Source organism: Silurus meridionalis, chromosome 3, assembly GCF_014805685.1.
Source record: "Silurus meridionalis isolate SWU-2019-XX chromosome 3, ASM1480568v1, whole genome shotgun sequence".
NCBI classification, from domain to species: domain Eukaryota; kingdom Metazoa; phylum Chordata; class Actinopteri; order Siluriformes; family Siluridae; genus Silurus; species Silurus meridionalis.
The window spans coordinates 22,584,195-22,601,235 of NC_060886.1; the positions used below are offsets into that span (position 1 = coordinate 22,584,195).

The 17,041-nt window shown below is 35.9% G+C and overlaps 1 protein-coding gene across 2 annotated transcripts; it reads right to left on the reverse strand.

Moving 5' to 3' along the window:
* Window positions 1-33: 33 nt before the first annotated feature.
* On the reverse strand, window positions 34-14,678 carry plcd4b (phospholipase C, delta 4b). 2 transcript variants are annotated; one of them, XM_046841611.1, is made up of 16 exons: window positions 14,383-14,678; window positions 12,379-12,418; window positions 12,110-12,268; window positions 9,516-9,744; window positions 9,272-9,401; window positions 8,530-8,761; window positions 8,011-8,152; window positions 6,189-6,333; window positions 5,950-6,102; window positions 3,978-4,112; window positions 3,150-3,306; window positions 2,734-2,850; window positions 1,934-2,112; window positions 1,700-1,832; window positions 1,387-1,536; window positions 34-1,301 (listed from the first exon to the last, which is right to left on the reverse strand). In XM_046841611.1, the coding sequence occupies exons 2-16, from the start codon at window positions 12,398-12,400 to the stop codon at window positions 1,210-1,212; spliced, it is 2,175 nt and encodes a 724-aa protein (XP_046697567.1). In that variant the 5' UTR covers window positions 12,401-12,418; window positions 14,383-14,678; the 3' UTR covers window positions 34-1,209. The 2 variants fall into 2 exon arrangements, with proteins under 2 accessions (XP_046697567.1, XP_046697558.1); XM_046841602.1 differs by having other exon boundaries at window positions 8,011-8,212; window positions 14,383-14,674.
* Window positions 14,679-17,041: the final 2,363 nt, after the last annotated feature.

Here is a 17,041-nt window from a genome sequence, read left to right on the forward strand (position 1 = left end):
AGCTAATTCCATAGGAAAAAAAGGTGCGCAAAATGACATTTATACAGCAAACATTTATTTATATTGAAAACACAAGGTTGAAGAAACAACATAATTAAAACGGTATATTAAAATAACATTTAACAATATTTACAGCAATAATTCTGTGACTACAGTGTAGGTCATTTAAGAATGTACTTTTGCAAAGATTGTAAGAATTCTTGAACAATACTACAAACAGTCCAAACATAAGCAAAATATTTATTAAAGAGAATATTCAATGAAATTGGTCCAGCGAAACCATTGTTTTGACGTCAAAATTTAGGTCTGAGGATAATGTAAGATGTGAAGTTGCTGAAAAGGAGTGAATAACTTGAGAAGGGCTAATATTACTAACCCATCCCAAGTTTTTGAGGTCTACTTTATTGTTATTGTCTCTCAATTTCTGCCTGGAGGAATGTAATCGGATCTCTAGAGCGAGTTGTTCCTCTGCCTCTATCTCAGTAAGGATTTAAGACTTTGAGGCACCACCCACTTTTTTCTTACATGTTTCTCTCTCTGGCTTCTTCTCCCCCTTTTCCTTCAATAATACCATAAACTACTGTATATTTAAACATTTTATTTCTTAAATGCTGCAGTGCATGAGAGGAACAGAGTATTAATTCATACAAAATGATTTCATATTTAAATTTTTTGATCCTAAAATTTGAGTTATACTTTTAATACTTGATAGAATAATTTTATTGGTCAAATAGATAGATAGATAGATAGATAGATAGATAGATAGATAGATAGATAGATAGATAGATAGATAGATAGATAGGGTCATCTTGGAAATGATAATTATAGATTCATAATAGACATTTTTTTACCTAGGTGATGGCACTAGAAGAATGTTGTATTGACTTGCAGTGACTGTTCCCTCAAAAGGAACAAGTTGAACAATACAACGATGTCTGCAAAATACCGCCCTCAATATAACAGGTAAATATTATGTTCATACACTGCATATTTTAATCTTTACCTCAAAAAGTTTGACGGCTGAATACAAAGCCGCCTTTTTTTTCTTCATTATTTTATACAAAGGGCAAAAATGCGATTGCACTACAGTGTATAAAATGTGTTCACATGCAACAGCACATATTACTACAGGCAGCTTCCTGGAGGGTGGTGGCATTTCCAAGTGCATCGCCACAATGCCTCTATCATGCTATGTTCCTGCAAAACAGTCTAAGAAGCCTTTTTAATTTTAATATGCACAAACAAAGATGATGGACAAAGGCTAGTGCCATCTTTTGATAAAAGATGGATATGACGATACCCTGAAAATGAAATAAGACGGTTAATTTATTATTTAATCATCCGTAGTACATTTAGCACCTTTTTATTTTGTGGAATTAAACTCACCAGGTTGAATGCAGGAGAAGGGGATTGTGTATTGCCCTATAAAATCATTCCTGGACGTCTTGTCATAGTCTTCCACAACATAGCGGACTAATGCCAGCTCAGGCGTATGTATCACAAACTGTAATGTTTCATTCCAGTATGGGTTGAATCCTGTGCACATGAGAGACTCAGGAGTTCATCGATCTCAGAGAGTCAAAACTAATAAAGAAGTTAACCGAATTGCAATTTCCAACCAATAACAAAACAAAGCTAATTTATGCTTTATGCAGTGAATTCACAGTTGTTTGGGCATGACATTACTTTTTACCCTTACCATTGTTCTCAATGTGTTTGGTCTCTTGCTGTGTCTGGTCGAGAGATACACCATAGATCTCCACCCTTACCAATGGGTCTACGATGGACCAATCTTTTTTGCTTACTTTCGGGAGCTGTTGGCCACTTATTATCTAAAAACAAAGCAAAGATTTTTCCTCATACTTAACATTTCTAGTCAATAACATTTTCAAATTAAGCTCAGGATTTAACAAATGAGTAGATGGTTTGATGCCTGGATAGTGAAGCTGAGAGGACAGTAATCGTTCCGGTCGGTGGGCCTCTCTGGATCGAAACACTGTTCACTGTTGCGCAAGATCTCGGGTTTCAAAACATATCCACAGCGGTTATTCTGAATGAAGAGCCCGTCATTAAGATCCATCTCCAGTCCTGCTGTCTGGACATTCAAGGCCACTGTGGATTAGACACTTTACAGTTTAATGCAGAATGTATTGCTTATATATGTGTAAAATTCGCTGCTGACCACTAGAATTATCTAAGCAATTACATTACTTTGTTTTAGTTTACCTCAGAAGAGCTTAATTACAACTTTTACAAGTAATTGTTTAATGGACACTTCACAAAAACAAACATAAACATCAGCGAATGTTGATATTTAGTATATTGGAAGGAGTCTTCAGTGTCAGTGTTTTGTAACAAAGCTGTTCCACTATATTTTCCAACATGAGAAGGTCTAGGATGGAGGCAATACGACAAGTTTAATGCAATGTTCAAAAAAGAAAGAAGACAGGTTGTCCTAGCACAAACTGTTCATAGTGCAGATGACTGTGAAGTTATTTTTCAAACATTCTATATCATTTAAAGTAACCATAAACATTAAGAATTTTTCTTTAGAGAATAAAATATTGTAAGTGATGCCAAACAGCAGTGGTATAAGAAGAAAAACACTTGTCAGGATATGCTGTTATTGGAAACAATAAACCTCTCCACACCATACTGTCACTGTCACACCCTGTTTTCTTGTTTATTTTAGCTGGCTGTGTTATTGAACAGAACAACAGAACGAGGTCATACCAATTTGGCATCCCGCATTCCACATGTCATGGGGACAGTAATTTGAAGAGTCTGTCCTCAGGCCACTAGGATACACTCTGCTTAAATGCCTTATGTTATGCTGAATGAAGTCAGCTCCTGTTGCAAGAGACAGAAATGATCATGACTATTTGTTATCTTTGAAAAATTCAAATTATTTTATATGTCAGATTATGCCATTATTTTACAAAAGGGAAAAGGAAAGGACAAAAATTCTGAGATTACTACAAAACATGAGTTCAAAGCTGGAATTACATTTTATAGCAAAAAAAATCCTCTGGTCGAAAACCAATTTAATAGTCTATCACTTTATTTACATGAATATCATAAAAAATAATTTTATGCACAAATTGCTAAAATAACACTGACCAATTTCATGCTTTTTTTTACGAGCTTACCAGCTTCTTTGATAAGTTTGCGTGCCTTGGACTCAGAGAAGGACGACATCTCATAAGGCTTGCTGTGGACCCGTGAATGCTCAAAGCTGTTGAAATGAACATTCTTGCAGTAATTGACAAGGTCTGAAAGCTCCTTAGATAGATTCTCCTTTGATTTCTGAACAACACACAACATTTTTCACATTTATCATCAATGGTTTCCCAGTAGCTAAAGTTCTGTCCTAGTGAGCATATGGTTGTGAGTTTGAATCATGAGAGAGAGAGAGAGAGAGAGAGAGAGAGAGAGAGAGAGAGAGAGAGAGAGAGAGAGAGAGAGAGAGAGAGAGAGAGAGAGAGAGAGAGAGATTCTTCAAACAATGATCTTGTGGTTGGTATATCTTCTCATCTTTAACTGCTTTATCCTCATAGACATGGTTGAACTGAGGACTGTTCTAAGAACAATAGTCCATTACTGGCAGTATAAACACCTCTTTCATGCCTTGGATCAATATAGAAAAAACATCAGCTGCCAAGTTTTTGGTGCAAGATATGTGGTGCACATGCAAAACGTTACACAGGCTATAACCCGGATCTAATAGCTATTAGGTATGTGAAAATTTCATTGTACAATCATTGTATAGGTGCATCCTCAATCTGCGCTATTGAGCACCTAAATATTCATCTTGCTTTCTAGCCCATACATGCTAAACTGATTAAAAAAAATTTCAAAACATGAAGCCAGTGTGGATGTGTGCAGAGAGATAAGGAAAATGCACAACCATTACCTTATTATTCTTTGGTATATATAAGATTTACTGTAATAATCTAATAAAGTGTAAACAAACCAACCTCTGTGGCCTGATTGTCCTTGTCCACAGCCTTATCTTCATCGCTCATGTCACTGCTTTCTTGATTGTCAACATCTGAGCACTCTGCCAATTCCCCAATCTTTTTTCCTTTCAACATGATTTTTCCCTTAAGTTCCTAAAAACATTGTGAAGGACATTTTTAAAACACATAATTATTTATTTAAGAGGTGTGACCGGAAAGTTTCTGTGCCAGGCTTTTCATATGTGTATCTGCTTTCTAAATCAAAGTCTGTAAATTGTTAATGTTGTAGAAATCCATTATGGTACATTAAAACATTAGAACATGATACCTTTTCCATTTTCAATACAAAACCCCAGTGATCAGCTGATACCCAATACTAATGTTGTACTCTCTGCACATTTCTACTGTGATGTTATCCTTTAAAACATTTTCATTTCAATTCATACTTTGTGTTGATTTTATCTGTTTCATCTTAGTTAATATAACACAAATGCATAGCAGAAATTATACCACATCAACCCCAAATGACCGATTATTTATTAGCAAATCAGTGCATCACTACTGACATTTTACACTATTGCATGTGTGTCAATCTCAAGGCCCACGGTACACATCTGGCCTGATGCACAATTATATCCAGCCCGCAAGATCATTTTATATAGAATTATTATTATTGTTATTAATGGCCCGGCGATATGAACAGATCCCATCATGCAGCGTTTCAGCTGACTTGCCGAACGCTAGGCTACCTGGGAACATTCCAGCGTCAATCAAGTCGAGCTTCTGTTGATGTATTTAACCCTATTGTAAAGTTATTGCGAAGCCCTCTTACAATGGCGAAGAGAAAAGTTGATTCTGAAAACAGAGCCTTTCAAAACGAATGGGAGGCTGAGTATATGTTTACTGACATTGCCGGTAAACCCGAGTGTCTTATTTGTGGAGCTAATGTGGTTGTAATTGAGGTTTTCGTTGGGAGTGAGGAGGATAGACAGGATTAGAAATGAGTTTTTTAGAGGGGCAGTGCATGTAGGATGTTTTGAAAACAATGTGAGGGAGGCGAGATTGAGATGGTTTCGACATGTGCAGAGGAGGGACATGGGGTATATCAGTGGGAGAATGCTGTGGATGGAGCCACCAGGAAAGAGGAAAAGAGGAAGATTAAGGAGGAGGTTTATGGATGTGGTGAGGGAAGACATGCAGGTAGTTGGATTGAAAGAGGCAGATGTAGAGGACAGGGGGGTATGGAGAATCTAAGATGGCACTACGAGACAAAATATTAAGGATAAGCTGAAAAACCTGAATGCAGAGCAGAAGATACAGAAAGTAGAAGAGTTGAAGAAGAATCTGACATTTCAGCAGACGTTTATCACCAGAGCAAAATCACAAAGTGAAGCTGGTGTGAAAGCTTGAAAGTGTGAAAGTTTTATTGTGGCAGAGGAGAAATCAGAGCCAAATCTGCCGTTTATTTACTGAGGGAGAGTTTCTGAAGAGCTGCATGATGAAGGTGTGCGACGTCTTGTGTTTGACAGGAGATATTTTTTTTAATGGAGAGCAAAATATTATATATAAGTTATTTAAAGTTTAAGTATTTTTTTTTTTTTACAGAATAAGAGCAAAGAAATCTGATTGTTTTGATTTGTTGTTATTTTAATGTTTACTTAAACACAATTTGAATTTATATTTTCAGGGTTCTTTTGCAGCATATAATTTTGACAGGATATGCTTTTATGGAGAGAAAAGTTATTTAAAGTTTAAGTTGATTTATTCTGGAATAATATTCGTCTTTTTTTATTCATATTTATGTTAAAAAACATTTCGTTTTAGTGTGTTCAATAAATGTTTATCCTGTTCGGCCCATGACCTAAAGTGTGCTTTGGGTTTTGACCCCCTGTGCAATTGAGTTTGACACCCCTGCTCTAATGCTTAAATTATCATGTAAAAAATAAATAAAACACCCCTGGGTAACAAAAGATGGTGAACTCCAGCTCACCTCTGGTGATGGCAGCACACTGGGCAACTTTCCATTGAATGTAGTCTTCAGCAGCATGTCCCCAAGGATATTCTTCAGAAGCTCAGCCATGACTGTCTGTTGCTCAATGCTGCAGTGATTTTCAATTGACAAAATAAGTGGGTATTCCGATTCCTAATGGTGAATAAAAAAAATCCTCATTAATCTAGCTTGCACATGTACTGGAGGATAGTCTTGCTTTGACTAAATTCCCAAATCACCTCAAAGGCATATTTTGACACTGTGGAGATGACATCTTTAAACAAAATCTTGGATGTGAAAGTGTGTCCATGATAAACAATGGGTTCTCCATTTGAGCCATCCCAGCAGTCCACCTCCACACAGCGACAGCCTCGTTTCAAAGCCCTATATCAAGAGAACCAGCTCTTTCAAAACAGGACTGGGATCTTTGGATGAGTTTAATAAAAAAATGTTGGGATACACACATTGGGTATTATAACAGGAAGACCTACACCTGCTCATTCATGCAATTAGCTGACCATATGGCTATAGCATAATGCATGCAGTCATGTAGATACAGTAACTAGGTGGGTTGGTTGGAGTATTTCAGAGACAGCCGGGATTTTTATACACAACAACCTCTAGAGTTTACACAGAATGGTAAAAAAATAATAATAATAAACTAATGACTGGCTGTTTTTTGGGCAGAAACACCTTGTTGATAAGAGAGGTTAAAGGAGAATGGGTAGACTAGTACAAGCTGACAGGAAGGATACAACCACTCATCTGGGGTGAAACATTGGCGCATGTTTCAAGTCTTCACCAGTCCAGTTTCGGCAACAGTGTGCTCACTCTAGCTATTGTTAAAATGTCTGATGTTTAATGAGAGAATTAACTGGAGCTCTTGACCTATATCTTTATTATTTTAATTATTCCACTGCTGCCACATAATTGGCTAATTGCTGAAATGCGCAGGGATACAGGTGACTGTATAGTATGTAATTTTTAAAAAATATTTTAGCCATTAATTTTACACTAAGCATTAATACACTCCTTCCCAGGGATGGACAGTATTTATGATATATGTATTTCAAATACATATTTCAAATATAAAATAATATTTTTCTCATTTGTATTTGATAGCGTTGATGAAAATGGCTTCATATTTTGTATCAAAATACTTGAGTGTTTTGTATTTTTGTAGTTTTAAAATAATGTAAAAAAAATACTTTGTTAGAAGTCTATATGATGACATCATAAAATGTGGCCTCTGATTGGTGTCTACCCTTTAGTTTTCCCAGACTTGTTGAGGTCAGAACAAAAAAGGTAAATTTGTTTTTAACTTCCAAATAGGTGTCTGGTGTTTGATAAATAAATATTTGATTGCTGGATATTGTACCCTAATTGAAGTAGACGTTTAGTAGGTTAATGATTTTGCATACCATTGACCATTGCATGAATGACTGTCTGATACATAATATATTAGTATATTTATAATTAACAGTCAAATAATTAATTAGTTACAAACTAGTTGCTATGAATATGGGGGCCATCAGTTGTCTTCTTATGAATGACTTGTAATTGAATTATTTGTCATTGTCAGTGTTGCTGATGCAAAGTCGGTCCTTTGTTACCAAACACCAAGTAAATAAATTAGGATACAATTATTTGCAAACTGTTAAACATTAAACTGTTGGTTACTTTAAAACTAACCTTCATCTGGGAGATCACAGGGAAATGTATGTGTATTATGATCTGTTAATTGGTTGCATATGTCAGATTTATTGCATGACTCGGCCAGAGAAAAGCTATTGCTCTCCAACATTGTTCACTTCAACTAAATCAGTGTAATGGTGAAGGGACAAATCAAATAGACCAACTGATGAAAGGTTTGCAAGTATTTTTAAAATACCAAAATACAGTTTAATTTGGTACATGGTGTGGCTGCTGTATTTCGTAGTTTATTTTAATATACTTTAAGTTAGGGGATTTGGTATTTATTTTTATTTTTGCCCAAACCTGCTTCTTCCTAAAGCTACTTAAAAATAATGAACATGCAAAAGAAAAAAGGTGCGTCTTTACTTGATGTATGCTTCCACACTGCTCCGTCCTTTCAGCTGGTCTTCTAAAAGGTATGTGTTGTGGGAGGAGGAGATGAAGTAATGATTGAGAGGCTGTGTCATATCCTGATAAAGATTCTGGTTTTCTGGTTTGAAGATGGAGCCTTCAGCAGAGGTTAGGTACATCAGAAATCCATCAACTGACATGACATTATGAGTTTTAGCTGTTCAGAAAAACAGTGAATGGACTTTCATGATAGGTTCAGTAAAATCGATAAAGCACTTCAGCTAAATACATTATTATGCGTTCTGGCTTGATGGAAGAGAAAAAATTGCTGCTGTTTATTCTCACATCAGGAAGTGCATAGCATTATGATTTATGAAATATACACACTTCAACAGTTATGAAATGTGCTCATGCTATGTAGTTTCTAGCTGTTTTTTGCAATATTTTTTTTACTAACTCAGTCATTAACATTCATTTACATCACTATAGCAATTAATGCAGGTTGAAGTTAAAATTATTTTGGTTTCTCGTTACCTGTATCTGAAGGTTCATATTGCTGTATCAGCTCAAGTGCATGTTCATAACTCCTCTCGCCTTCCAGCTGCTCCTCTCTAAGGAACTCCTCTAGGTCACAGTGTGAAAGTGCCTGTCCATTACTGGAGTATTCCTGGAATAACTCTAGAATTTCATTCCTCTGTGTAAGCATCTTATAGAAGTGGACAAATTCCTCTGCATCCAGCATGCCTGTCTGGTTTAGATCAGCCATCTATACCAAAAGGAGTAAAGGAAAAAAAAACACAAATATGGAAAACTCATCTCTGTTAGGACAATAATATATGACAGATTGATATGATGGAGCCCAACACAAAGGGTCATACATTTAATTTATTTACATTTAATCTTCAGTAATGTCCATGAAACAAGCTATATACTTTTCTCACACGTCTCTTTCTTTTTTCTCTTGTGAAGAGAAAATGCAGCTTCTCATTTTATTAAGAAAATGCACATCTACTCACAGAGAAAGTGTACATGTACACATACTGTATTAAGAGTCTTTAAAAGATTATGTTTATCTGCACCCAGCTTAAACTTTTAGTTAAAAGACAGAGGGCACTATTGTCTGGGCTGCTTTATTAGAAAACCACCAGAATCACAAATTCAGCAGCTTTGTATTCATGTCTCAGTAGTCAGAAATATATTCACATGATACAGGAGAATATTTGTTCATGTGTTTAATCAAATAGAAACAAGTTTTAAATATGACATATCTCTTTACCGTGAAAAGAGCATTTGCATGGAGCTCATTCATGTCTATGTTCATAATCTTCAGCAGCTTTTTAACCTCTTTAAAACTTATCCTTCCATCTTTGTTTTTGTCCGCTGTCATAAACAAATCAGAGACCCATCTGAGTGGAGAGATTGCTCAAGGAACACAACATTTTTGACAAGTGTTTATTCAAAATTCCTCGGCTGAATATAGTAAAAAGTTATGAGTATCGGCTGTACATAAAAAAGGATACTGGTCAAATTTATCACACTCATCCATGGTTTGCAGGTTCTCTATGAGCATCCGTATTCCCTGAATCCAAGCTTGAGCCTCCTCATCTGATGAGGCCACAAGGTCCAGGTTCGCACGGCGGCCACGAAACACCAGCGTGAAGCAGCATTCTTGGGGGAATTCATCTGGCATATTAAGGAACACTTCAGACTGATGGCCCTCTCGGACTGCCTCCACATCACCTACAGAGACTAGGGGGATAACACCTTTAGATTTACTCATTTGGCTGATTAAGGTGAACTGAGCAGATTAAGATTATTTCCAGATTAATACAATTACTATTAATATTCCAGAATAATAAGATTATAATTATATTATTATTCTTAACCACACACCCACCTTTCCAAGTCTAATCATATGCTAACTGGCTAACATTAACAAAAAGTGAACTTTAGGTACTGATAAAGTTAACATATAGTCTGATATTTGTCTATATACATATGCATTTGCCACTGTTTAATCCATTGATGATTTAAAAATGATCCCACAGTATAAACATAAATTAAATAACATTTATTCCTACAGTTGAAAGGTCAAATTAATTTAAGTCTCTACTACAAGGATCTACCCATCACTCATTATTATAACCTTTATAATGATGTGCTATGATTTACATTTGCACCATATAAACACACCAGACCAGTTCATATAAACCAGACAACCCCAACACTTTTGATGGTTATGTAATCAGCATTGCCATAATTTGCACTAAACAGTAAGTATTTGTACAGTATTCATTTTGGTAATTATAAAATGAACACCTTTTTTTACCTCAAATTTAATAATTAAACTGTATAGTTCTATTTTAATTATGTTATACATACCAACAGTAATCTACATACAGTTGTGTTCAAAATTATTCAACCCCCAATGCTGTAAATGGTTTTAGGGAATTTAGTGTACATTTGTAATTGTATTCAGAATGAAATCCTACAAGGACTTCTTAAAGAACCATATGCAACTAAAATGACATCAATTAGTTTTGTAATACAGTAGTAAATGTTTCTTTTGTGAATTCTTCATTGACATAATTATTCAACCCCTTAAAGACTACCACTCTGAAGAACAGAGGTTCAATGAAGTGTTTTCAATCAGGTATTGAAAACACCTGTGGATATCAGGGAGCAGCAATAAAGCCTAATAAGCACCAATTAGGCAGCTTTAAAATGACTGTGATACTCAGCTCCTTCTAGACATTTACTGGTGTGGTTACAAACATGGTGAGGTCAAGAGAATGGTCCAGGAAGACAAGAGAACAGGTGATTACTCTTCACAGGAAGGGCAATGGCTATAAGAAGATTGCAAAGATGTTAAACATACCAAGAGACACCATAGGAAGCATCATTCGCAAATTCAAGGCAAAGGGCACTGTTGAAACGCTACCTGGTCGTGGCAGAAAGAAGATGCTGACTTGACTGCTGTGCGCTACCTGAAGCGTAGAGTGGAGAAAAGTCCCGTGTGACTGCTGAGGAACTGAGAAAAGATTTGTCAGATGTGGGTACTGAAGTTTCTGCTCAGACAATACGGCGCACCCTGCGTAATGAAGGCCTCCATGCCAGAACTCCCAGGCGCACCCCCTTGCTGTCCCCAAAGAATAAGAAGAGTCGACTGCAGTATGCCAAAAGTCATGTGGACAAACCACAGAAGTTTTGGGATAGTGTTCTGTGGACTGATGAAACAAAATTAGAACTGTTTGGGCCCATGGATCAACGCTATGTTTGGAGGAGGAAGAACAAGGCCTATGAAGAAAAGAACACCTTGCCTACTGTGAAGCATGGCGGGGGGTCAATCATGCTTTGGGGCTGTTTTGCTTCTGCAGGTACTGGGAAGCTTCAGCGTGTGCAAGGTACCATGAATTCTCTTCAGTACCAGGAGATATTGGATGACAATGTGATGCAGTCCGTCACAAACCTGAGGCTTGGAAGGCGTTGGACCTTTCAACAGGACAATGATCCCAAGCATACCTCCAAGTCCACTAGAGCATGGTTGCAGATTAAAGGCTGGAACATTTTGAAGTGGCCATCGCAGTCACCAGACTTAAATCCGATTGAGAACCTCTGGTGGGACTTAAAGAAAGCAGTTGCAGTGCGCAAGCCTAAGAATGTGACTGAACTGGAGGCTTTTGCCCATGATGAATGGGCGAAGATACCCGTAGATCGCTGCAAGACACTTGTGTCAAGCTATGCTTCACGTTTAAAAGCTGTTATAACTGTAAAAGGATGTTGTACTAAGTACTAAGATTGAATGTCACTTGGGGGTTGAATAAAACTGATAATGATGTGAGCTCAGAAAAGACATTTGTGGTTATTTCATTATAAATGTTATGTTATATTTGTCTGACCTACACGTGCCTCTTTGATTTAATTGTAAGCAGGATGACTGAATGATCATAATCAATGTCAAACCGACCAAAACAATCAATTTCAGTGGGGGTTGAATAATTTTGAACACAACTGTAAATCCTTTGAATTTAGCAGTATGCCATAATAGTTTTCAGCACTCTAATAATAACTTTCCTTTGTTGAGGAAAATGTGGCATGTCTTGTGAGTACTTACAGGTTGAATAAGAGTTCATTGCCCAGCTGGATTTGTACATGACAGTCTTGCCATCATCCAGCAGTTTGTAGTGGCGGTGTCCTTTCCACATGCGAGACTTTGCTTTTCTCAACACACTTCCAGCTTTCATGATGTCAAGATTGACATTATTCTGAACCCCTGGAAGATTACGGAATAAAATACAGCCATAAAGCATATTTGGCCCTTTAGATTACTATATAATTGGATCAGTAACACTAAAAAAGAGATAATGAATGGGACAAACTTACAGTCTTTCTCTGGACATTCCATTTCTCAAATATGAAGCATCTGTGAGCATTAACAATCATCATTATCAGTCACATTTATTATGTAAATTCTGGAGCATGTTGGTAATGCAAACCTTAATTAGTATAACTGCATGTGAAAGAACACATAATCTCAGTTCATGCTTTATATGCCTTGTCAAACCATTTTTAAAGATAAAAGAATAACTTTTTGTTAAATGTCAAAATGTTTTCATGTTCGCAAAGTTTTCAGACCACCCTTCACTTCTTAACATTTTTTATATTGCAGAGGTGGGATGTAACGAACAACAAATACCTTGTTATTGTACTTAAGTAGATTTTTCAGGTATCAGTACTTTACTTCACTATTTATTTTTCGGACAACTTTTTACATGACTTTTACATTTACATTTTTACAAATATCTGTACTTCACATTTTTAAAATAGGCTTGTTACTTTAGTTAGAATCTATTTGATGACTATATTAAATCAGTATTTTTTCTCATCATTGCACGTCGTTTTCAACCCATCAACCTATTTCGTGTCATTGCACGGCTTTTCCAGTCTACCACTGTGTATCATTTACTGGCTTTCATACACCATAGACATAGACTAATGTATGAAGCAAACAATAAGCAAGGCAGAGGGCAACAAGAAGTATGGGGTTAAAGTGGATGAGACAGAGGGAGTCAGCGATGTAAATATGACTGGGAGACATTCCTGATCACCTGATCATCATCTTTTCTTCGCTTGTGTTCTGTATAGTGGATGGATCCGTCAAAATTAATTACGTGTTAACACAAATTATTTTTAAAGGCATTTATTTTTTTTAGAGCGCATTTCTGTTTGACCATTTATATGAAAAATATAAATATATATAAAAGAGGCGAAATTAAAACATTCAACCTGAAACATGTTTATTTTATTGTAATATATAATAATAAAATACGTTTATTTTATTGATGCAGCAAGTCTCAAATCAGCACCAAAAACCGCCATGATGCACAAAATTACCCCTCTAGGGTCGACAACCACACCAGTGCGTTTTGTGAAATTATATCTGTCTTTTTCGATCGTACAGCTAAGAGCAATACATAATTCAAATCTGTAAAGGGTCTACTTTTATCTGTATACACTGATAATAACAACAAAACTCTGTGCTTTTGTAAAATAAAGAGAACACAGGGTGCACAGTCTGCTGTCTTTGTCATCTCTTTTCACAGACACATAAATATAACAACCAGAATCTCAGTGACTACTTGCCTCAAAGACATAATTGTCATCGAACAACAAATATTCTCTGATTATGTAATCTGTATGAAAGTGAACAGTTTACTGATTGCAAAAAAGTAGGGTATATATTAACCCCTGCAATGCTATTATTTACTTGTGATTTTATTCATATATATAATAGTAAAGGATAAATAAAAAATACTCAAACACATTTAAAATAGAGCTGGAAAGTTTGGATTAGTCTAAGATCTATAATTTTGTCTTGCTTTATACACTAGCACTCATCCTACTTACTGCTAAAGAATCTCATAACTTCAATTAACATTCTGTCTTGGGAAAAGACCTGAATATTTATCAGAGTAATAAAGTCTGGGAGTTATATTTAGCTTTGTCTGGAAATGTAGCTAGCATATCAAGCATAAGAGTGCAGAGTCATAGGATCAAATCATTCGATATGCCTCTGAAACAAAAAGACAAGTTTACTACTTTAAAAGCCAAAGTTTCCAGTGTGACCTGAATATTCCAAACTAAGGTTGAATGCTAGTGTGCTATGTTTATAGGAACATGCCATCACACAATGTACCTTTGTACACTTCCCCTGTACACCTAATGACCTTCACCAGCATCCGATCTGATTTTAGGGAGAATTGACTCTTTCTGAACACAAAGTGTTTTCCAAAGACAGACACAAACTATGTCTGATTTTTGTACGCTTATAAATAAAAGTAAAAGACAAACAGCTGAAGCAAAGGAAAAAAACAGCAATGTACTCACCCAATCAGGCAGCACCCTCTTGATTCAGTTGTGTTGGAAGGGGAAAGTGAGTCAAATTTGTGTTGGAGAAACACAAAAACAAGGAGACTCTGTCTGAGAGCACACACACACCCATATACAGAAGGCTGAGAGTGCTAAGTGAGCTCAGTGACACTTTCCTCTCTCTGCAGTCTCCCTTCACCCCTCCTCCTTTTCCTTCACACTCCATCCTCACCACTCCCATTTTTCTTTTTTTTACTCATCTCTGAGTCAGCAGCTTTTCCTCTTGTAAATGCCCATTGATTACTACTGTGTTACTAACCATATCATTTGCAATCACAGTATGTCCACCTTTTCATTCTTACGATTAGCCTTTAAACACGGCTTAATTCTAATTGTTTACATTAACTGATGTGTATAACTCCACTGACATCTAGTGGGTATTGAGTTATAGTCAGGCCCTAGAGAAGCAATATACAATCCATTGTACATCAAAAAAATGGAAGTTAACCAGGTAGAGAACTAATACTTACAGTATCTGTCCTCTTTTTGACAACAAATCGAGCGTAAAGGCTTTGTAGGGTGTGCAGAAATGTAGGACAAAGGAATGAGCAATGGCTAGGAACAAACATGTACAGCATACAGTTTTGAAACAAAAGATTCTCTCACATTTTTTTCAGTTCATCTTTATTTATTTACAGACCAAAAGTCTGCAAAACCATTACCATGTTGAAGCAAAAGAAAAGCAACATCGATGCTTCTATATGTCTGCTCTGTTCTCACTTGGTCATTTCCTCTATAACGATCCCGGTTCCAAAAAATTAGAAGTGAAATCACTTATTAGAAAAAAACAAACCTTTAGTTAATCATGAATATAGTAATAAATTACTTGCTGGAGCTGTTACAGTCACCTTCTTATAGACACAGCCAAAGTGAATTTATGTTAACATTACTGAAACCTACATTAGACGATAACAAACTTACAGATTTGTAGGTCTTTGTTGAAATGCTCCCTGCTGAATGTGCTACATCTGATCAGCTGATGAAGCATGGATTTCTTAATAGACAGGAAACAGGTGGTGTATCTTGGAAAACGCTTTAGACACTGTGACATTCAGTACTGGCACATCATATGACTATATTTTTGCCGCATAACGTCACAACTATCTACATGAACAACCACCAGAGCTGTGAGAGCTATGTACCCAGTTAGTCACAGAAGAAACTTTACAATTTAGCAAGCACCCACTGCTGTTGTGGCAGCATTACCCAAAAGGAATAATCTGTACCACGATTTATAGCTGCATTATTGTACATATGTCTATATTCAGTTGTTTTATAAAGTATGAATTATGTCTTTGAAAAACTTTTGCACACTATTTTCTTTTATACTTTACACTTTCTGATAAACAGAAGAAAAAAGTTCCCCAAGGTTTATTTTTTTTTTCAGATTTTTAACACTTTTAGCTATTTGGACTAATTAAACAACACATTACAGTACACATTACTTTTTTCAAAGTGTGTTACAAACCTCGACATCTGGAGTAAATTATCCCCCTTGTGCCCAGTCTTACCAGGATTCAGCATGAATTCTGGCTCCATGTTGACCCTGACCAGGATAAGGCATTTTTTTTAGGATAGTAAATTTCCATTCTATAACTGTATCACTTTGTTGTGTTATTTAATACCAGTCAGTGTAAATAGGGCTCTGATTATCAGCTTGTAAAACAACATTTTATCATTTATCTATAGTAATAGACCTTGTGTATTATTGCTTTACACCTATTACACCTTTAGTCCTGATCTCAAAATATTTGTGGTTAAAAACTCTGACAGACTGCCACTATTGGGGAAGTCAGTGATGACTCAAGAGTTTAGACCAGGGGTCTTCAACTAAAATTGCTTGAGTTCCAGTAAATGAACCCTCATTTCCAGCTGAGGTGTGTAGACACTCATATATAAACAAACATTTCTATTGTGCACATTATAAATTAATAAATAAAAGGAAAAATAAAAGAAAAATAAAAGAAAAAGATAAAGTGCTTTTTTCTTACGAACTGAGATTACAGATTATAAGTAATGAACGCATACCTCACTGGTTAAAAAAAAAGAAAATCTCTTATATAATTTTAACATTCACGCGTCTAATGTTTATCATTGCTCTCTTCTATGCTTCAAGTTGCATTGGTGAAATATAATCAGCAATATCAATCAGGAACACAAACAGGCAAAAAAAAAAATTGCCATTGTTGGAAAAATGAAGATGTGCCAGAAACCCTTTATCTTTTATTTTTAAAATAAAAATATTATTAAGTTCTTTAAGTCCATAAAAATTCAAACAACCTCGAATGAAAATTAAACAAATGGTCAGTTAGGCTGAACTGAGTTGAATTTGAAGATGGAAGCATCTTGAAAAACTCGGTTTTTGGCATCAACTTTCCTTATTTTTGAGAATGCAATTGTTTTTCGCTCACTAAAAGTTTATCTGTTTGCTATTTTATTATTGTTGTTTGCATTGCTCTCTTATGTCTTCACTGCACGTGCATATACTGCATATTTATTTCATTATGTGAAAAGGCTTCCTGGTCCGGCTGAAGGTTTGGGGTTCAAACCTTGATAGACTGCCACTATTGGGCAGTCATTGGTGGCTCTCAAGTTTAGACCCTGGGATAGGGGATAG